The sequence below is a fragment of the Micropterus dolomieu genome, linkage group LG02, assembly GCF_021292245.1.
Source record: "Micropterus dolomieu isolate WLL.071019.BEF.003 ecotype Adirondacks linkage group LG02, ASM2129224v1, whole genome shotgun sequence".
Classification (NCBI taxonomy): Eukaryota; Metazoa; Chordata; class Actinopteri; order Centrarchiformes; family Centrarchidae; genus Micropterus; species Micropterus dolomieu.
The window spans coordinates 1,628,770-1,650,433 of record NC_060151.1 but is presented as its reverse complement, the minus strand read 5'-3'; the positions used below and the strand labels follow the sequence as shown (position 1 = coordinate 1,650,433).

General features: G+C 42.4%; 2 protein-coding genes across 4 annotated transcripts in view; one reads left to right on the top strand and one right to left on the bottom strand.

Annotated features, from left to right (window-relative positions):
- si:dkeyp-72e1.9 overlaps positions 1 to 7,037 on the top strand; it is a 104,160-nt gene extending 97,123 nt beyond the window's left edge. Inside the window, exons 14-19 of the mRNA XM_046030507.1 lie at positions 3,403 to 3,568; positions 4,534 to 4,583; positions 4,690 to 4,820; positions 5,463 to 5,517; positions 5,981 to 6,087; positions 6,383 to 7,037. Coding sequence (XP_045886463.1) covers positions 3,403 to 3,568; positions 4,534 to 4,583; positions 4,690 to 4,820; positions 5,463 to 5,517; positions 5,981 to 6,087; positions 6,383 to 6,408 — 535 coding nt within the window. The 3' untranslated portion in view covers positions 6,409 to 7,037. The remainder of the gene's footprint in view (positions 1 to 3,402; positions 3,569 to 4,533; positions 4,584 to 4,689; positions 4,821 to 5,462; positions 5,518 to 5,980; positions 6,088 to 6,382) is intronic.
- A 345-nt stretch (positions 7,038 to 7,382) lies between these two features.
- Positions 7,383 to 21,262, bottom strand: rrn3 (RRN3 homolog, RNA polymerase I transcription factor). 3 transcript variants are annotated; one of them, XR_006828314.1, is made up of 18 exons: positions 20,718 to 21,057; positions 20,487 to 20,543; positions 20,300 to 20,389; positions 19,367 to 19,496; positions 18,377 to 18,436; positions 18,110 to 18,173; positions 17,116 to 17,185; positions 16,566 to 16,664; positions 16,096 to 16,179; positions 14,621 to 14,744; positions 14,300 to 14,430; positions 13,637 to 13,767; positions 13,365 to 13,552; positions 12,886 to 12,994; positions 11,277 to 11,429; positions 10,695 to 10,779; positions 8,192 to 8,429; positions 7,383 to 8,103 (listed from the first exon to the last, which is right to left on the bottom strand). XR_006828314.1 is itself a non-coding variant. In XM_046070285.1 (18 exons), exons 2-18 carry the CDS (start codon positions 20,811 to 20,813, stop codon positions 8,280 to 8,282), a joined length of 1,821 nt encoding a protein of 606 aa, XP_045926241.1. In that variant the 5' UTR covers positions 20,814 to 20,894; positions 21,064 to 21,262; the 3' UTR covers positions 7,383 to 8,279. The 3 variants fall into 3 exon arrangements, 2 of the variants coding, with proteins under 2 accessions (XP_045926241.1, XP_045926234.1); XM_046070285.1 differs by adding an exon at positions 21,064 to 21,262 and having other exon boundaries at positions 7,383 to 8,429; positions 20,718 to 20,894; XM_046070278.1 differs by having other exon boundaries at positions 7,383 to 8,429.
- Positions 21,263 to 21,664: the final 402 nt, after the last annotated feature.

Here is a 21,664-nt window from a genome sequence, read left to right as displayed (position 1 = left end):
GTTTAGAGGGACGGCCGGGTCTTCGTAGATTTGCAGTGGTCTGATACTCCTTCCATTTCAATATTATCGCTTGCACAGTGCTCCTTGGGATGTTTAAAGCTTGGGAAATCTTTTTGTATCCAAATCCGGCTTTAAACTTCTCCACAACAGTATCTCGGACCTGCCTGGTGTGTTACTTGTTCTTCATGATGCTCTCTGCGCTTTAAACGGACCTCTGAGACTATCACAGAGCAGGTGCATTTATACGGAGACTTGATTTCACACAGGTGGATTCTATTTATCATCATTAGTCATTTAGGTCAACATTGGATCATTCAGAGATCCTCACTGAACTTCTGGAGAGAGTTTGCTGCACTGAAAGTAAAGGGGCTGAATAATTTTGCACGCCCAATTTTTCAGTTTTTTATTTGTTAAAAAAGTTTGAAATATCCAATAAATTTCGTTCCACTTCATGATTGTGTCCCACTTGTTGTTGGTTCTTAACAAAAAATTACAGTTTTATATCTTTATGTTTGAAGCCTGAAATGTGGCAAAAGGTTGAAAAGGGGGCCGAGTACTTTCGCAAGGCACTGTATATGTGTTAATATTTCTTTGTTACTCTCTCTGTGCTGGAATTCTTTTAAGAACTTGGTGGCTTGATCCAGATTATTATTAAATTGGTTGAATTTTAATAAAAGTGTGTTTATTCATATAGTGTATCAAGGGGAGCTTGATGTTAATATTTAGATTTTACTCATGGATAGAGATGTTAGGCTACTATATGAATGAGCACTTTAGAGATATGATAGTAATTATATTCATAAGCCTTTATATGGCTGGTCTGGCACGGCACTGTTTTTTAATCACCCACTAGAAGGCTGCAGCGCCGCAATAACCAGCCTAGTTCAAATGAACGAAATGCCTCTAAAAAAGATTAGTTCATTTTAATGAATGAGATTTGAATGAACGAGTCTGTCAAAAGAGTCGAACTTGCCATCACTATCTAATGTTAGCTTGCTTCTTACTTTATCTACGACCTAGTGCTTTCAGACCAAAAGCGAAGCGAGTGTTCGGGGCGTGATTTACATACAAAGTCAATGCAAAGACGCGTAGAGCCGTGATTTCCTGTCGTGCGGTGCGAAGCAACGCGAAAGGAGCGGTGCCGGCGACACAAAGGCAACGCGAAGACCTGCGTGTGAGTTGAAAATTTCCAACTGGAGCGAATTTTCGCAGGTTCTAATCGCCTTCGCGTTAAGTCTGGGGAGTGTGTTGACTTACAGTATTTAATAAGCTTTCAATAATTGCATTGCACATTACATGGTTGTGCTCTGTAAGTGAAAAACAGGTTACAGTTACAGAATTCGTTATAGCTATGCAGTGTTCTAAGAAACCTGGTGATACAACATTCGTAAATACCACGAGAGACTTGAGACTTGACTTGGACTCTTGCTCAGAGACTCGAGACTTGACTTGGACTCTTGCTCAGAGACTCGAGACTTGACTTGGACTCTTGCTCAGAGACTCGAGACTTGACTTGGACTCTTGCTCAGAGACTCGAGACTTGACGTGGACTCTTGCTCAGAGACTCGAGACTTGACGTGGACTCTTGCTCAGAGACTCGAGACTTGACTTGGACTCTAGCTCAGAGACTCGAGACTTGACTTGGACTCTAGCTCAGAGACTCGAGACTTGACTTGGACTCTAGCTCAAAGACTTGAGACTTGACTTGGACTCTTGCTCAAAGACTTGAGACTTGACTTGGACTCTAGCTCAAAGACTTGAGACTTGACTTGGACTCTAGCTCAGAGACTTGAGACTTGACTTGGACTCTAGCTCAAAGACTTGAGACTTGACTTGGACTGTAGCTCAGACACTTGAGACTTGACTGTAGCTCAAAGACTTGAGACTTGACTGTAGCTCAAAGACTTGTAAGCATCTCTGCTGTGTGGGCACTACATCTGAAAATGCACACCTCCAAGTCGTTCTCCGTCTTTTGCTAGTCAGAACGAGATAGGAGGCAGAGATGGGAGCATGGAGAGGCAGTAGCCTATGAGGAGAGACATGAGTGAGAGAAAGGCAGACAAAGAAGAGCAGAGGTAAGGGAGTCGCACTGGTGTCAGCTTGTAGCCTACGCTGCACTCCTGAAACACTCACAGCCGTTGGTAGTTTTCATGGTGCTGTCATCAATGAAAAGAATAACTGACTTGCAGCTACCTACCTGTCTTACATGCAGGTAAATTCCCTTAATGGTGCTGATTCATCAAAAGCTACTCAAAACAAGATACTACCCTATCTAAATTAGTCTAAAATTATGAGTCATTGGCAAAGTGTTAGTTAAACATTAAACTGTTGGTGACTTTAAAACTAACCCTCAGCTGGGTGATCACATGGACATGTGAATACATGATCTGCTAACTGGTTGCCTGCCAGATTTATACATGACTCTTTGCTCTCAAACATTGCCCACTTAATCAGCTGAGTCAGTGTTCTGGTGAAGGGAGAGATCAAACGGGTACCTCGGAAAAGTATTTTTAAAATACAAAATTTTAGTAGTTCATTTTGATACCTGGCTGTATTTTGGAGTTTATTTTAATAGACTTAAAATTAGGGTATTTGGTATCTTATGTAAAATAAATTTTGATGTATCTTTGCCCATCCCTGCCGAGATGTAGGTTTTGATTCATAGTTTAGTGTCCGATTCTGGGTCATAACTCCTAACTGTACAACTACTGATCCCCCTTTACCTTCTATGTTACTGCAACACAGACACATCTGTCTGAGGCTTGTTTTTTTTAAAAGCAAACAACCTCTCTAGCTAGTATGGACTCGCGCACAGATCAAACAACTGAATGTGACATCGTATGGACTCAAAACATTGAGCTAAGCCTTTCCTTTCCTCTGTCCTCCCTCCATCCTGTCACGAGCCAGAGGCCCTGCAGCACCATCAGCGTGCCGCCTGCTTTTCTTGCCACGGCTTTGTGAAACACATCAAGCTGCATTTTCAACAGCACTGCTGACTGAGCCACAGAGCTCTGCCTCTGTTTTCACAAGCAGCCTGCTTTGAGGAAAAGAAGGCTTTATATTCATCGCCTCACTACCTGTGGCTTTGCTGCTCAGGTGTTAAATCCTCTGGCTGTACACCGGCAGGGAGACATTACAGCATCCAGTGACAAAGATAAGAGAAATGAGGACAGTGAGTGTTTGTAAACCATTCTCCCCTGAGGATCAAAAAAAGTGACAGCTGCTGAGTACATGGTCACATGGTCAGATGAGTTTAAATACATGCTCCGATTGACCAGAACCTTCCTTCTACCCATTCTTTTTTCTAACTATCTTTCAATCCTCTGTGCTTTGTTGTGTCTCTACCTTTCCTCCTCCCTTGTCTCTGCACATTCATATTTGAAAAGACCTTTGATAAGACTAAATAGAGACAGACTGTTGGTTAAATGTATGTGATGTGTGTGCGTGTCAGGACGAGGTGCTGGAGCTAAACCGGAGGCTGACAACCATCGACTGCCAGTTGAGGAAGTCTGAGCAGAGCAGGAAACACCTGGAGGTCTCCAACAAGAAGCTGCTGGGCTTTGCACAGGTACACCTTTAACTGGACACCCTCATGTAAAAACTGTTTTTCATGTTAAATATATATTCAAAAAGTTTTCATTTAGTTATTAAAGAATAAGTTGAGATGAGAGTCTATATATTTTTCTTTCTGTCGATAAATTCCATGCAGAGGCAATGAACAATGAATGTGTTCTATTCACAAGTCTTATGTGTGGATCCTAAGTCTGGTCTATGTTAGTCCTCTGTGCCACACTACTTTGACCAAACACACTGTGTCTGTCACGTCTCATAATCCATGCAGACTGGGACACTTCATGCAGTCTCATACACTGGATTCAACAGACAGCACTCAGAGACAATCAAAAATACCATGATAGTTCCAAACATCCCCACGTGCTACCAGTCTCCTTTGCTGTTATGGAGCCAGGCTGCCCCCCAGTGGCTGAGAGACACACTGCAGCTCTCTGCAACATTGGATAGATGTATAGATTGGATCTAGATATCGGGACTTGTCTTTCCTCCCTGAAAATCCACTCGAGGAAGGATTTCCAGTTGTTGTAGATAGATTTGCCTTCTCTTGCTTCTAACAGTTCAACATCAGAATATCCATTTTACATGGAGACGTGAGAAGACTATCTGACAGGCCTTAACCACTATTAAATTTTGTTTATGCCTACAAGAAAATTAAGAAAAGTATGAGGTAATGTCACACGTTTCTGTAATATGTGCCACTTAAGGATCAATCTTGTTGTGAAAGTGGTTCTTGCATGAGACCTAACACCCTGGTTAGGTCTCCGGGTCAGGTTTACATGGGTCCAAGTCTGCCTCTCATGCAGGCTTTGAAATCAGATCTCCCCTTTCAGCTCTCTCTGAATACACTTTATCACCTTCTTTGTGACCTTGAGGTCCTTGTTTTGGTGTCACATGAAGAACTGATGTCTGTACTTGTTCAGTGTTGTCCCAGAACCTCACAGAACTCATCTCTGTCCTCAGAATGTCCACAAAGTGCTGACAACACCCAGCCTGTTTGGAGGAGACGGCGGGTAAGAGACTGAACATCTGCTACTCAACATCATGTTATTAGTTAACACAGCTCTGCAGTAAGAGTCCTGCTGCAACCACTCCTCCTGTCTGTGTGTTCTTTATCAGCAGCAACAGATCGTCTCCAGCCACCGACAGCCCCGACACCCCATCACCACTTCCTGATCCCGCCTTCCAACTAGCTGTGGAGGCCAAAGAGCTGGTGGCAGGAGTCTGTACCCTCCCTGCTGATGATACAGGTCAGACTGGAATATAGCACACCACACTTGTGCATTGATTAGATAATTGAATCTTTTATCAATTTTTTTCAAACACAATTTCCAAGAAATTCTCAAGGACACCAGGAAATCATGAAGGGCATCTTTACTGTTTTTGAGTGACCGCTTAAACGTTAATCTCTTTTAGTGTATACTAGAAACATTAGACTTCATCCTCCAGAGAACAAAAATATCCACAGCTAATATTCATGGCAATCTGGTGTGCAGTTGTCAAGACAGATTGATCTGGGTCAAAGTGGTGTACTGATGGACACACAGCCAAGTCACAGTCAGGCAGGTGGGTGATGTGCTTTGTATTAGAAGGTGCATGGTGTACAAAGGACACGTAGTTTTAGTTCAACAGAAGAACATACTTCATCGAAAGTCACCATCAGTTCATGGCACATCAAACTTTCCTTATCACACTCCATCAGGCTATACATACAGGATACATTTTTAAGTATGAGATATTTAAATTAAGCAGCTGTTTCTCTTTTCATTTGTTCCTGGCCATGAGTTCAGTTTTCCTTTGTTCTATGGGATGTAAACTTACATGACGATGATGAAAGATTGTTACTGTATGTACTGAAAGTCTTTTTCTGTCCAACTGTGATTGACCTGCAGCATCCGTGAGTGCACTGGAGGCAGCATCAGTCCCAGATGTCAGTCCTCATCATATGTGAGCAACAAAGGCCTTGTTCAGACTGCCAGCCCAAATCTGTGTTTCATATCCAGATTGATTTTAGGTCTTAAATCTGGACCGCAACAAATCACATTAAATGCGATTTTTGTAAATCTGATCCCTGCCACATTAGGAGGTTCGGAAGTGTCTTTTGGCGGCAGCGTCATATCCAGAGTGACGAAGTGCATCAAAGCGACAGCAGAATCCTGCTGCGTGCTGTCAAGTTGCTGTGTGAGAGGACGACCTCTGCACAGCGACTTGACAGCGTGATTGTTCGCAGGGCAACATGAAACATTTCCCATACTTCCATGCTGGAAAGCTGCCTCACCAGTGTATGTAGATACTGTGTCGTTACCACAGCAACCCATGCAGATAGGCAGGTGATGTCTGGACACGCACATCCAAACTGATCACTTTCAAACTACAGTCCTTCTGTTTTACAAATCTGATTTGCCTGCAGTCTGAACAAAGCCGAAGAGCCAGAGAGGACTGTGGGAGGACCTGGGCAGGGTGAAGAGGCCGAAAGAGACGCTGAACCCGTGATGAACCACACCATAAACCAAGACAGTACGCCATAAAATACACCTTCTCAAAATAACGACATCGCTTCAATGAATTCAAATCCTCAGTTCACGGTGACAGATTGAACACAGCCAATGTTTTAATGCCAAATCTTGCTCGCACACATCCAATTAGTGTCTTCCTTTGAAATATTCCAGTCTTTATGGAGGGTTCAGCAATGATGCGTTGGACTTAGTCACAACCTGAGGACTCATCATTTGATGATAAGTACAGAAGTCTCTGTGAGAAGTGCTCTGCCAAATAAAGTCTGCTGGAATCCTCTTTTGTGTTACTCTGACAGCAGGTGGTGTTGGAGGAGCTGCATGATCCGAGTCCACAACACACACGATGCTGCAAACTGTGTTAATACTCCTCCTGGACTCTTTTCTAAACACCCCCACATAGATTCACTCCATGGATTGCATGTAAAGGAGGACTTGTTTACTTGGAAAGGAACGGCCAGAGCTGGCCTGTTCAAAGAGTCTTCCTCGTGTCATAATAACTTGCTTCCGTCTGCCTCCATCACTCACCATCACTTATTTGCTCTGCCAGAGGTTATGAACTGGGGAAAAAAAGCAACAGTGTCCTGTTTTCCATCTTGCTTAACGCTCCTTGTGCACTTATTCAATAATTAAAGGCAAAGAATGAAGTATTGAGACAATCTGGACTTGAGCAGTGTTTGTTACCTGCGACTTCATATCACTGCATGGTTCACGTTGATGTCTCCTGCATCCAGGAGTGGCTAAAATGTTAAATAGCTCCTGCTGTCTGTACTTGTGTTTGGTAGTCACAGAGTCTAGGCAGATATCAGTCATAGGCAACATGCGGAACATTCATTTTATTTATACAGACAGCTGCAAATACTGATGTCCTGTACTTCAACCAGATTGCATCGTTGGTGTGGCCTCATTTCTTTCTGTTACTGTTTTATATTAAAGGAATAACTGATGACTGAATTTGATGTTGGGTTCATTCGAGGTTCCAAACATTTTATTTCCAGTGTTTTCAGTGTGAAATGTGAGGAAGTGATATGAAATGAGAAACGAGCAGCTTACAGATTCCCACAGACTAAAGCCTTGTACAAGGCTTCGCTCAGGGTTACACTGCTACACAGCTGAGCTCAGACAGTGAGTACTGATGACAAGGTAATTCCAGTTTTTAGAGATCTACAACTTTGGTGAACAACTGCGATATATAAAAGAGAACACAAGAAGACAGCGAGGGCTGACCGAGTGTTTTAGGTTTCATTCAAACAGAAGAATATTTACAGGAGCCACAAGGAAGATCACCATGGAGCAAAGAAACATGAATTCACTTTAATCTACCTCAGCCACAGGAAGCACAGCACACAAATACAGACATAAAGATGAGTAAACAGAAATAAACTAAAATAAATAGCCTAACGAAAAAACAGTTATTAGAATGAATTTAACAATAATAACGAAGTCTTAAAGGATAAGTTCACATCAAGTCAAAATACTCACATGTCCATCTGTATGCTGAAGGTACCGTTTTTTCACTTTACTGTCCATACTGGCTGCAAAGATGTTTCTTCTTGATCATTTACCATCAACACATTCTCTGTGCTGAGCTGCTGCCATCTTTCTCTCCCTTTGCCGGTTGCCCAATATGGTTTAATTATCGCATTAATAACGCGCCGCTGCCGCCGTCCTTCCTGCCACCTCCAGTTTCCCACTGTACATTGGTTACCATTGGAACAGTTCGTCTCAAACGGAGTCAACTAGAGGACTCCTCGTGACGGGCCAAGTGAGCATTCAATGCAGACTCGAGGGTTTCAATGTTTCTTTGAAAGTTGTGTAGTTGATCATCAGGAGTTTGGGGCTCTCTCTCTCTCTCTCTTTCATGTCCAGAGTTTCTACCAAGTGTTTTTTGGCCTGGACTATGATTATTGTTAATAAAATATATCCTATAATTCCCATAAAATGAAGCTTTATTTCAGATGAGAGTCTTGAGATCAGTCAGACTTTTTCATGTGTGCCTGTCTCATGTGTTCTTCAGTTTCTGTAAATTAAAAGTAAAGTGAATTATCAGGGGAGGAGTCTCTGTAGGGAGCCACAGTGCTCTGCTCTGAGGGAAGAAGAGGTCCGACCTGACTGTTTCCAGGGGCGTCTGCTCCTCACAAGCTTCTGGACTCGACCAGAATGGTCCATCAGAACTGGACAGACCATGGTGAGGAACTAGAACGGTCTCTGGAAGGTGATGGGGGGTGAACCCACGCTGCTTGGGCTGCGGAGGTTCGAGTCGTAGGAGCTGGGTGTCATTCCCACGATGCCCTCGGTTTGGGGCGTCTCCCCACACAGGAAGTCATCCTCGTCCTCCCTCGAGCACTGAGACAGAATGAACGACCACAAGCACAGTTTACGTGAACACGAGCCAACTCTCGGAGTACACGACACTGAAACTGGATGATGCACTTTCAGATTCTCAATTATTATTATTTTTTTTTTTTTTAAATCACATCGCTCACATCATTCATATTTTCTTGTATTTTATAGTTCATGCTCTACCTTCCCACCGAATATATTTACATCTGTCACTCATTCAGTTCTGGGTTTTTTCCCGAAATGATTGTATATGTTTAGTTCATCTTAGCACACAGAAAAGGGACTTTAAGGAACACTCCTCTAGTTTTTCAATCTTAAATGCACATGGAGTATGCCTCAGCCTGTGAACACATGGTTTAATGTATTCTGAGGCTCTGGAGGAGCTTTGTCTTGAAAATAACCCTAATGATGTCAGCAGGGTTATCTCAGTTTGTGCTAGGAGACAAAAAATACTACGTTGGAGAGTTTGAAACCAGGCAGGTCTAACAAAAGTTGCATTACAGGATCCAGGGTTTTTAAATGACCTATTTAGCAGACTAAAAGCCGGGACTGCTCAGCCTCTGCTCGTTTAGTTATGTGTATACAAACGCTGATGGATTTTTTAAAATATTTTTCCATGGAGCTCTATTTTATTACCATTTTAGCCATCGTAGTTTAGTTCATGTTTTACATATTTCTGTATTTTGCTGAATGAGAATAAAAGGAACCTTGAGTCTTCGATTTTGATGATCTTCTTAGAGCTGAAACGATTAGTCAATTAACTGATTAGTTGCTCAACAGAAACTAATATTGACAGCTATTTTGATAATCATTTACATTTACTCATTTGGCCGCTTTTATCCAATAGATGCTAGTAAGAGCTAATAGCACATTATATGTAAGAGCTAATAGCACATTATATGTAAGAGCTAATAGCACATTATACGGCATCAACGGGGTAAATACCGAGGGAAGTTATTTTCCCTCAAAAAAACATTCTTGGTTTCAGGGTAACCACTGTGTGGATGTGGCTGGTGCTTTATTAATTGTTAAGCATGTGGTACCGGACCTGCCTGATCAATTTTCACTGTTCTAGCTGTTTTCCGTCCAAAAACAGTGGCCATTTGTGAGACCGTCTGGCAGGCCGCCATCTTGGTGAGGTCGGCTGAGCAGATAAGTTTCGTTTCTGTCCTCAGATTGAAGTAGAGAAGAAGAGTTTGCTTTGGCAGAGGCGGCCTTTATCGGCCTCTGCTGACGACCCGTAGGAGCTACACAGGCATGCACGATATCAATTAGTCACTTCGATACGAAGAGAAAGGATTTTCTGTTCTCAAGCTGTGGCCTGTAAAGCATGGGAGTGCTTTTGGACACAGGAATATTGACCGTTTTTAATCAATATTTCAATGTTTTAGAAGCTTTATGTTATTTGGAATGTGGTTGTATGGAGAGAAAAAATGTTTTGAAGATATCTCCCAATAAAAGTGAACATATAAACAGTAAATATGGCCAAAAACATGGACATTCGCCTTCTATTTTTTTTGAAAGATTTGTGATAACTGCTGTATATCAGTTTCTTTTCATCAAATTTACAGTTACAGTTGTATTTCAGGTGTATTAGAAGATATTCAGGTGCATTATAATCTACCTACTGATGGTTTTGATGGTTTATTACATTAAAATATAGCTTTTTTTTTTTTTAAACCAGGAAAGGATGAAAATATATTTTTTTTTGTATTGCGTCTCCATGTAGTCTGGAATGGTAAATTAAATATGTTAATGTACATTGGCCTGCGATGGACTGGCTACCTGTCCAGGGTGTACCCTGCCTTTCGCCCGATGTCAGCTGGGATTGGCTCCAACCCCCCATGACCCTATATGCAGGATAAGCGGTTGACGATGGATGGATGGATGAATATACATTGGATTTATATTCCTTAGCTTCTGACCTTTCAAATGAGACCAGAATTATGCATCTAGGCCTAATGGTTGAGGAGTTATTACTGATTTATTTTGGCAGTTAGTTTGTTATTTTAGGTATTTTTCCCAGAAATAGGTGGCAGGTACCACATGGTTAATTGAGTCAGTATCTTGGGGGTTTAGACTGTTGGTCTAAACACACTTTACAATTACATTGGGCTCTGTGAAATTCTAATGGGAATTTAGACGATTTTAGACAAAATGATTAATCAAGAAAATAAACATTAATAAATATAATGCTTTTTAACATCTGTCTCTGGCAGATCCCCCCCAACTTAATGGCAGTGCAATAGTAAAATGCTGTCATCTCACCTGTTGGCCTGTTTTGGTTGGAAGCAGCTCTGTGTCTGCTAGTTCCTCCCAGACCTGGTATAGTGGCTCAATCAGCTGACCAGACCTGTACACACACACACACACACACACGCACGCACACACACTTTTCTTGAGTTTTCTTCATGCAGTTTAAGTATCCTGGTCCAGACATTTTCGCTACTCTGTTCTTCAGTTTATTGAACACAATCACCAAACATCGAGTCTTCTGGGGACTAGGCGTCATTTGTGACCATTTCACAAGTTATTGACAAAACAATCTGACCACAAAGTCCAGGTGTCATGGAAATGTCACTTCTTTCCAAGGTCACAAATGAGCGTTAATCTTACAGATTTAAAGATTTTTCAATCATCACACAGCTTCCAATGCCTTTGAATTCCTTCAGATAAAAGTTGAATCCCTGCCTATTCAGCACCCCACTAAAACCATGAAGACATAGGTTGAAATTTCAACTCGGTAATAGCTGAGGGAAGTAAAAATGGGGTCACAAGACATAAAAAAAGAGTTCCATTTGCTGTGTTTCTCAAAAACATTCCATTACAGAGAATAATCAGCCAGTGTACCTCTTCAGCAGGTAGGGGTCGAAGGGGAAGAAGCTGTCAAGAGGGTTGGTGTTGGTGGCCACACTGTCTCCCCCTGCAGAACTGCGGACCACTGGCAGCACATGGCGGTTGTTCCTCTCTATGATAGTGTAGCAGAACACCACCTGATACTTCCTGCAACAGAAACACATTCAATCAACTCTCTCATACAGCAAACTGGTGCAGCCCTACACTTGATGCCTGTTACTGTAACTAGTCCAAGAGTTCAGAGAGTGCTAACTATGCCTGCCTTTGTTTGCATGAGAGTTCATGTGGGATTTCCATGGTTGTGACAGCAACCCCCTCCAGCTCAACACAGGAAAAACCAAGGAGCTGGTGGTGGACGCAGCAAGAGGCCCCCCACCCAAGTCGTAGTAAGAGGGGAGGGGGTAGAGATTGTAGACACCTACAAGATCCTGGGGGTGTTGTTGAGTTACAAGTCACCACCTTTTTCTTCCCCACGGTCTAACCCGGAAAGCCAGACTGCTATGTGAAAGCACACACTGTTGCGACATAATGGCGGACATTCTTCTTCAAACACACACACACGCGTAGTGAAGCCAGCTACCCCCATTACTGTAAGTACAGCAAAAACAGCAATACTAGTACTAGTAAAAGGCTGATACTGCATCAGTACAACAGGCAGGAACGTGCACCAAATGATATTTTAATCTGCTCTGTCTCATCCACCTCAGCTGCGTTTTGGTTTTACACAAGCACATGTGCTAGCTTGGCTAGTTTGTCATAAACCTCTGTCTGTAGCCTGTTCAGCTGAGATGCTACGTACCTTAACATTTAGCAAATCCTTGCATATTCAGCTGCTTGTTGATAGAAAGCAGCTGAGGCAGGAGGAGGAGTGCCATTGACTGATGTCATCTTTCTAAACTTCACTCAGTATTTTGATGGCAGGAAGATCGTTTATTTTACATGTTCCATTTGTTTCCAGTGAGATACTGATTTTATAAAGTGACTTTGCTGCTGTAGACTTTACTTTTGCTGCTGCTCTGAAAACAGTTAGTTATAATAAAATATAAAATTTGATTACTCTTCTTTTTAAATAAATATATTTTAAGGGCAATTGTTTAGCAATGAAAAACCAATAAGAGTATAGATAAAGAACAGAACCAATAATATAATTATAATCATAATTAGCAAATCTGTCTCTGGGGAGCGGGGATTGTTAAACTATTTTTGATATGAACAAATGTCTCTCGCAGCTATGTCACACTGTGTCTTTGTTCTAATTCATTTAATTTACTATTTATAAAGATTAAACATGACAATTAACTTCAATATTCTTATTTGATAAGATCCACTTCAACAAAGCCATTTCAACAAAGTCTTATGTTGGAGTTTGTGTTATTCTAAATTTTGACACCAAGATTAAAATTTTTACAACAAATGTATATCTACTCCAAATATCGGTCATCAGTCTAATTATTGTTTGATTACTAATAATCAGTATTGGAATGGAACGTAGGGATAGAAGAGGACAGGAGACATCAGGGAGGGACAGATGAGGAGAAAGAAGAAAGGAGGCAAGGGGAGCAGGAGAGGAGCATCAGCATTGATGACTGAGCAGGGTGTGTACCTGGTGATGGCAGCAAACATGCTGGTGACTGAAGGCAGGCAGACTTTGAGGGGGTTCAGCTGACACATCACCACGCGCTCCAGGTTCAGACTCTGCAGGTACTCCAGCCCTGACAGAGCACACAGAGACAGAGTGGTCCTTTCTGTTATTACTGGTTACAAAACTAGATATGGTGATTTGACATCATCTGATGTGCATTTGCTGCCATGTTCTCCAGTTCTGGGCAGTTGGTTGGAAAAAAATACTTTCAGTAATTTGAAACCATCACATGACTGTAACATGTCATCTTTAGAATTTTAAACTAAACTAGAGAACAGGGATCTAGTCTTTCTCTGCCAAGCTGTCTGCCCTGCGTTTAGGCACATTTAAAGAACCAACAGTAAAAACTCAGATGTGGTCCTGTCAGGGTGGGTGAGCTCTGTATGAGCAGCAGGTGATGCTTTGCTGCGTGTGGATGTTAGTACAGTTCAGGTGTGTACCTTTCTTCATGTTGCCCTCCAGCATGGCTGTATGCCTGAAGATGAGTGTGTAGAAGACGGCCTGGCATGCGGTGTAGAAGGGCCCATGCAAGGTGATGTCACAGCAGGCCTGTCTGCCACTGCTGTCCTGGCTGTCAATGTAGCGATGGATCCAAGCGAGCAGCAGGTCCAGACAAGCCCGCACAGTGCTGCAGGAAGGGGGGGGGACACCAGATTAGGCGACAGTTTGAACTGCTGAAGAAAACACAAAGGCAGCTTAAAACCAAACTCACAGCACAGGGATGAACTTGGCTCGGGCCAGGAAGCTCCCCAGGTACCCAGCAGCAGCCTGGCGGAGGACTGCAGGCTGAGAGGGGCTCTGCAGGATCTTCCACAGGTGATCCAGGAAGGCCTCAGCCAAGGCCTGGGACACAGGAAAAAAAACAATGCATACAGGGCTCAAGAGGGGCCTTGTCTCACAAGGAGTATATTCATCGAAGTAGATGAAATAATTAAACAAAAAGTCATTTTCTGAAGTGTACAGCAGAGTGGATACAGATTTAGGTAGTTTACACTGGTCGTGGGGAAATGTAATACACACTTCAGTGTGAGAGTATTTGGACAGTGACACATTTTGTACTGTATGGCTCTAGAACAATTTGGATTTGAAATGTCACTGTCAGAACGATGACTGAGTTTAAAATGACACCGTGGGACCGGCTGGACGAAAAGTGAAGTTCTCCATCAACATACTAGACAGAACACCAACGGCACCCTGCCTCATTTGCTAAATGCCTATGTTCACCAGCTAGTCCCTGTCTGTCTGTCCAAGTCAAGTCATCTGACCCCAGGGAGCAGGTGTCTCACTGCTGAAGACCAGACTAAAGGCTAAAAGCTACACACTGCTGGTTCCTATGGTTACACATGCACTCCTGCACAGTGTGGGAAGTACTGACCAGTCTGAAGCTGCAGAGATAAAAGAGTGTGTACTGGACATGACAGGACGCATGTGTGGGCAGAATGAGCTTGTTGAACACACTCAGCAAATCTCTGTACAGCTCCTTAGTCCTGTCCACATGAAGCGAGCCTGAGAGAGAGAGAGACACACTTAACAGTTATAACCATGCAGTACACAAGGATCCCAAAGCTCAGTACACATAAGTACATACAATTTATATCTTTTCAATTCTCTCCATCTCTCACATATATTTAATGCTTCCCTAAAGCCTTCTTGTTATTGGTCAGTCTCATTATGAGAAACGTGGGCTCAACTCTACCATTGACATGGCAGACATCCTTGATGTAAGCCATCAGAACAGACATGAGAGTGTCCAGCCGCTCAGCCACCGGGTGGGCCATCACAGCCGTCTTGGAGGGGTGATCTGTTGACATGTCCTCATCCTGGCACACACACACACACACACACACACACACACACACACACACACACACACACACACAAACACAGTATCTATTGTGAAATCCTGATGATATGTACTTTTTAATTTCTTGCAGGCCTAATCATGCAATCATTTATTTCTTTTTTTAAGCATTAAACAGTTTGAACAAAAAAAATACAATGTATTTTAACACAACTGATACACCTTCCAGTGGTGTAACTGCCAGATAAAATATGCTTGATATCAGCCAGTCTTTCAATTCTATATCTATCCAGAACAGACAGACTGCAAACTCAGAAGGGAAAAAAAAAAAAAGTGTTGTTTTTCCAGTAAACCAAAATTAAAGAAAAAAGTATTTTCCCAACATTTTAGTGGTTTTTTTTGTTTGTTTGTTTTTTTTAATAGACACATGTAACATCTTTTATACTTCCTGTAAATGTAACCCAATTAATCTTATTTCCATACTGTATATACGTTGTGTTAACACCTTCTTTTGAAAACCTGGATGTTGTCACATGTGTATCCTCGCGCTAGGTTCACAAAGTCCGACGCAATTTGATAAATAATATTACATGTGGAACTCGTATTGCGTACAATGAAGACTTCACAGCCTCTCTTCAGGTCAGACTCTCAGACTGCAACAGAGAGAAACAGAGGAAAGTCTCTTACCCTGCCTGTCAGCTCGCTCTGCTCCGTTTCACTGCATTTACCATAAAGGCTACGTACATACCAAATGTGGTTGTGGCTAGCTTGACTGTGTTCTCACAAACAATGGCCCACTTCACCGCAGTTCTGTGTCTGTGTATGTCGCAAACTGAAAACACCGTCAGTCAGAGCGTCCACGCGAAGAAGGACGATGACATGACTGGTAGTGTTGTCTTCAAATAGAGTTGCTCAATGCCTTAGTTCACTGAAGGAAGCCAGCTGCGACTGGAAGTGGCAGAGGCTTGTTGACCTCTACCGTCAGACTGGTCAACCAATAGGTCAGAACACACCTCCCACCTCATTTGCATAATATGCCAGAAACGCAAGAAGGGAAGACAGAAATAAATACCTATGGGGAAATAGATTTGTCATTTTGTCTGTATTCATTTAGATTTTGGTTGACTCGGCACTCCATACCAGACTCCCTTAAAAAAGGGAGTTGTTGAGTTATATTTTCCCCTCTTATAAATCTAGTCAATATAATACATGAAGTTACTCCTTTCTTTGTTTAAAAATATTGTGTCAGTTTATCCCGGTGTCGATCATTCTTTCATCAAAATAGTCGTTAGTTGCAGCTCTATTTATGACAAATGTTATCTTTCAGACTAACACTGAGCATTTCAAATTACAACAGTGGCGGTTGGTACCATGTCAAAGAGTCCCTCCTCAGTCCGCTGGTTCTGCGCTGCATTCTCTTCTGCCTCCTCAATGTCTGAGCGGGACGCACTCACCTGTAACACACCACACACAGTTACGAGCAGGAGGAGACACACACACAGCCATATTATCCCCTGGAAGACATCAGTTACTGTATGTGTATCGACTTTACTTTCTCACACTTTCTTTGATGAAATAACAACAATGTACAGTAGCTACTGAAACAGAACCTGAAATAAATAAGATGCACAGAAACAACTTTAATCCTGAAAATGTTTTTTTTTGTACACATCTTTCTGCCACAAATGCAAATAACATTAAGCTCTGTGACATGAGTTTTATTTCACTGTGTGTTGGTGCCACCAGGCTTCTTGTTTTCAGAAAGACCACATCCAGCTTCTACCCTGTGAAGCACGGTGGGTCGGCTCTGTTGCGTTTTAAGTAGACTTTATCCACTTACATCCAGTTTGAGCATCTTTCCGATGATCACCTCCAGCACGTCTCGTCGAATTGACGGTATGTAGATGGTCACTCTCAGAAGGTTGTGTACGTAACACTCCTGTAGAAAGCAAGAAACTATCAATCAACAGAACACTACTGTATTAATGAGAATTTACAGCTCAGCACAACTGAAAGGGATACTTTTGAGGCAGGTGACCACCATGTCATTTTTCTGCACTTCCACAGCATATTTGAGCATTCTGATTAGTGTTGTACTGAATATTGTAAATAACTAAAAGTAATCAGATTCCACTCGCATGGTCTAATAATGGCTGAACCTCTGTACTGCCACAGACTAATATGTCCGTTTCCTGAAGTCATTGAGTAACCACGTGTTTTCTAGGTGACAGGTTCACCAGTATACATGCATTCACTACTTGCTGTTGTTTGAGGCGTGTGACTAAATATCCCCAGGTCACTGTCAAGTGTGATGTGTTACACCAATCAGAACTGTCCCGTCAGGTTCGGCAGGCCGGCACCATGTGAACCGTCATTCAGTTGTCTCTTACTAGTGTTCTGGAGGATTTCTGTACGAAGGGGAAGTTCTCTTGCAGAATGGGCATCAGAAAGCGACTGGTGCTGTAAGAAGAGAACAAAGCTTTACAGTACAACACATACCACTGGGCAGGGAGATCTGATGAAGATCATGCGGTCTATGCACCATAATGCACGCGTGTATTGCATTTTAAATATGCACAATGTTTACAAAAACTATAATCTAGAAAATACTGACTGACAGTAGTCAAATAAATACAGAAAATGATTATTCATTTTGATTCATGTGTATTTAATGAGAAGCAGTCTGTCCTTCTCTCTTGTGTACTGTACATGCATTTATTGACACCAGAGCTGTCTGCACTTTATGGATGAGTGAAGGGGTGAAGCGTTTGTTTTTATTTGGATCGCCGTTCTCCGTCACCAGCACAGTTACTCTTTCTGGAGTCCACAAGAACAAATAACTACACTGGCAAAAAAATACATACATATTTTATGTGCATACATGCAGTACATAAATACGAATGTACATATTTATGGAATCTTCTGATTAAGAATGGTAAATGATTCCACTGAATAAAGTGGCAAATAATTGTAAACATTCTCTCCTCACATATTTTGTAGAGCCCAACCTATTAATCAGTCTGCTATGGGCCAATCACAGGTATATAGTATTGCATATATGTTTTCCTAGATGCACCAGTATGAAAACTTTTTTTACAGAACATATAATGCAGAAACCAGTGCTTGGGGATTTAGAAATGGTGTCATCACATTGTTTGTCCAGCAGAGCGGGCTCTGTCGCCACTGTCTACATATACAGTATAGATTTATTATATTTGAACAAATAAATATATTTTTTAGAAAAATTTGTAATTGGAAATTCAGAGTTGGTTCATTTCAATTTCTGCTCCTAACACACAGAGCCACTTTTGCCACTTTTAGTGAACAACAACACTAAAACCAAGACATGAAGACAAAGAACTGGCAGAATAATAAGTGACTTACGATGGAACGTATCTGGTGATGAGCTGTAGCGCCTGGTGACACTGATCAAAGTTTCGGGGGAAATCTGAACAATTAAAGGGGCAGTAGTTAATTTGTTTGTATTTACCCAGAGAATGAGTCTGCTCTCTGACACTGCACTGCTTCACATTCACACCCCTCACTGCCCTTCCCTCTGAACCTCCCCAAACATCAGCAAGCAACAAAACACCAATTACACACCAGGGTCAGATATAAAACAACCTCACAGTCAGGAGAGGTGACACCTACTCTCATCTTCATCATCTGAATCAGAGATATCGAGTCCTCCTTCACTGATGGTCACTCTCTCTGGGGAAAAAAACAAAACACATGAGTCACTGATGGTGGGATCAGGGGTCACATTATGTGATCACAAACCTGAAGGCTGTCCGTCATTTGGACAGATTAAGACTGAAGGCGATCTACAATAACGTCCATGCAGTAACCACATGGAGACGACATGTAGTAGACCACCTGTCCAGTTGGTGGCAGTATGCATATTAATTAGCTGTTGTCCAGTCTTATCTTTGATCTCACACATGACATCGTTGTCTGCTGGCGTTGGCCAACACACTGGTAGGCTATATTGCTAGCCTAGCTATCGCTAAACACCCCTGCAGCTGAGCGTCCTAAGTTTCTTTAATAATTGTGATGTATTTGATGAATGAGGTGAAAAAAAAAGAGGGACGATGTGGTGGAGGGTGAAGGACGTGCAAGTAACACTGATCACAGTCATCATCAGCTGATGTTACAGGAAGCGAGAGGCAGCAAAGAGGTAACAATCCTTCATCTGGTCATGTGGTGACATGAACAGTGTCTGTTCATCTTTTCTCTCCACGCTCTTCCAAACGCTGTAAGGTCTGTATATTAAATGTTATTGTGATCCTGTTGTTTTTGAAAATTAAATGCTATTGAATTATCATCATTTTCGTTAAGAAATTACTATTAAAACGACAGATAGATTATGACGGGATCTTTACGGCCTTGTCTGTTAAAATGACAGACAATGACAAAGTCTAACACAGTCTCTGGGTGGGATACAGTGATTATACAAAGTTCACCCTTTGTCCTCGGATGTAAACTCACACCAACCTGAAAACGAAAATGATGACAGCAACAGACTAGTGATGATAAGAAACAAAAAAAAATTCATTTACTACTTTGACACCACTGTGGGAGCTTGAATTCCACATTTTCTTTTAGAAACTGGATTATTTCACCACAAGTCAGGGGACCTACTGGGAGTGAAGTGGGACACCACCATCTTGAGGCAGGCACACAGGTAGACCGTCTGTGCTGAGACCAGGTTGCTGAGGAAGGCCATGTACTCCTCCACCACAGCCTGGCTCCGGCCCACCCATGGAAGCTTCTAGAATAACACAACCAGGGAGACGCTTCAGCAGGTTGACACAGATAGATTATCAGTTTGACAATTATTTTTGGTGAATATTGCATGTGTGATGATGAATCATGTAGCTGATTTATTCAGTGTTTCCCACACATAGAGTTCACTTGGACGGGCCACCCAGGTGTGATAACGGTCGCCCAGGTATATTTGATGACCCATTTTAGCATTTTGCAGAGAAACACAGTCTCTCTCTGTGTTTCTCTGCAAAATGCTAAAATGTTATCCATTACGTTACAAGAAGTCGACACGGTGAATATTTTACAAGCGTGAACCAGATAAAGCAACAGTGAACGCATCAGTGCAGATGTCATGCGGAACCACGTTGGTTTTGATTATTTCGATAGGCAACGCCATTAACAAGCCTCCTCCACATGAGGCACAGTATCCAGAATCCAGAAGACTTCTGAGAGTTCTGTGTCTTTTCAACACAAGACCAGGGCAAGCCAGTGTGTTTGCACTAAAGGCTCGTGCAGGCTACAAGACTTTCAGCTTCAGCCGATGGCCGTGCTGTTCACACTAAACAACTTGCCGTCTTGTGACGAGAGTCTTGAAGTTGTCGTGGCGTTTACACTACGTGACTGATCGGTGACAGGGGGTCACACACTACACGAGCTGACAACGACTGTGGCACCCGACGCTGGTCTCCAAACCAATTAATCGATTAACCAACTAATCATTTTCATTGTTAACATGGTTCAGGTCCCCACATGAGGAGTAAAACAGGCACTTTTCAAGCTTTCAACCTCGTGTCCTTCCATACTCACCAAGATGGTGTAGATGAGCTGCTCGTGGTCCTTGGTCAGCTGGGTCACACAACTCCGAAATTCTTGTAGCCAGTTGATGATCTGAGCATCCTGTCAGGACACAGAGCTCACTGAGGTTACCCAATACATGCTTACTGTTATTCCACAGATCTCAGGTCACCCCAAACACACAGACACTTTCATGTACCTTTATCTCAGGATCAGCCAGCTGATGTTTCAGTAGTTCATAGTCCCCTGAGTCCCCCTTTAAACAAGACAAACACCAGATCATAACGTTACACGCGAAGCTGCAACTTCAGGTTTTCCTTATCAGTACTTATAGCAACGAAGAGCTATTACTATTCATCTTTAACACACTTTAATTAAACTTGGGACTTTGTTGGTAGGGGAAACAGACCGACATCTCGTAACCACTCACCTGTTTATGTTTAGCTAACGTGTCTGCAACACTTCCTCCAAACCTGACAGTCTTAACGGGAGGAGTGTTCAGAAAGTCCCGACCGTCCACCTCCATCTTTCACTGCTCTCATGAGAAGGAACGCTTGTTTTAGCGATTCCAAGTTAGCTGTTAGCCGCCTTTATGCTAAATATCCAGCTGAAGAGGAGAAGACACCGGTTTCCTTTTTTCCGTCAATAACAATCGAATGTTTGAAGCTACTGTTCAATGATTTGATTGAAGTTATTACTATGTTATGAAAATGCATGCCCGACTGCCGTAAATAACGACGCGCATGTCTGAGGTGCATTTCCACAAGAGTACTTGCGGAAGTGAATGCAGAACGCCGGTGTCGCATTCAAAGTCTTCCCACAGACTTCAGTTCCGGTTAACGTGGGACGGCGACGAAACTTTTGTCTTGACCACGCCCAGAACTCATTTTTAAATGTTATCTTTATAAATCCACGACGAACACTGCCTGCCAATACTTTGTTTCTGCAGGAGACGAGGCTGCAGCTTCGGGAGAGCAGTCCAAGGACAGCATTTATAAGATCGTAGTTTTTCGCGACAGCGCCACCTAGCGATGTGGATGACCGCAAAAGTGCAATCAAAGTATTTACAGTCACTTTATTAGGTACACTTGTTCAGTTGATTGTTAATGCAGCTAATCAGCCAATCACACGGCAGCAACTCAATGCATTTAGGCACGTAGACGTGGTCAAGACAACTTGCTGAAATTCAAACTGAGCATCAGAATGGGGAAGAAAGGGGATTTAAGTGACTTTAAAAGTGTTGTGGTTGTTGGTGCCAGACAGGCTGCTCTGAGTATTTCAGAAACTGCTGATCTACTGGGATTTTCATGCACAGCCATCTCTAGGGTTTACAGAGAATGGTCTGAAAAAAAAAGAAAATATCCAGTGAGCGGCAGT

Excerpts from the sequence above, each read along its gene's own strand:
- rrn3 (XM_046070285.1), bottom strand. The coding sequence starts at position 20,813 with ATGGAGGTGGACGGTCGGGACTTTCTGAACACTCCTCCCGTTAAGACT. Across the intron at positions 17,186-18,109 it reads ATCACCAGATACGTTCCATC|CACCAGTCGCTTTCTGATGC; the intron begins GTAAGTCACTTA and ends CTCTTCTTACAG. Across the intron at positions 16,180-16,565 it reads GAAAGATGCTCAAACTGGAT|GTGAGTGCGTCCCGCTCAGA; the intron begins GTAAGTGGATAA and ends GGTGTGTTACAG.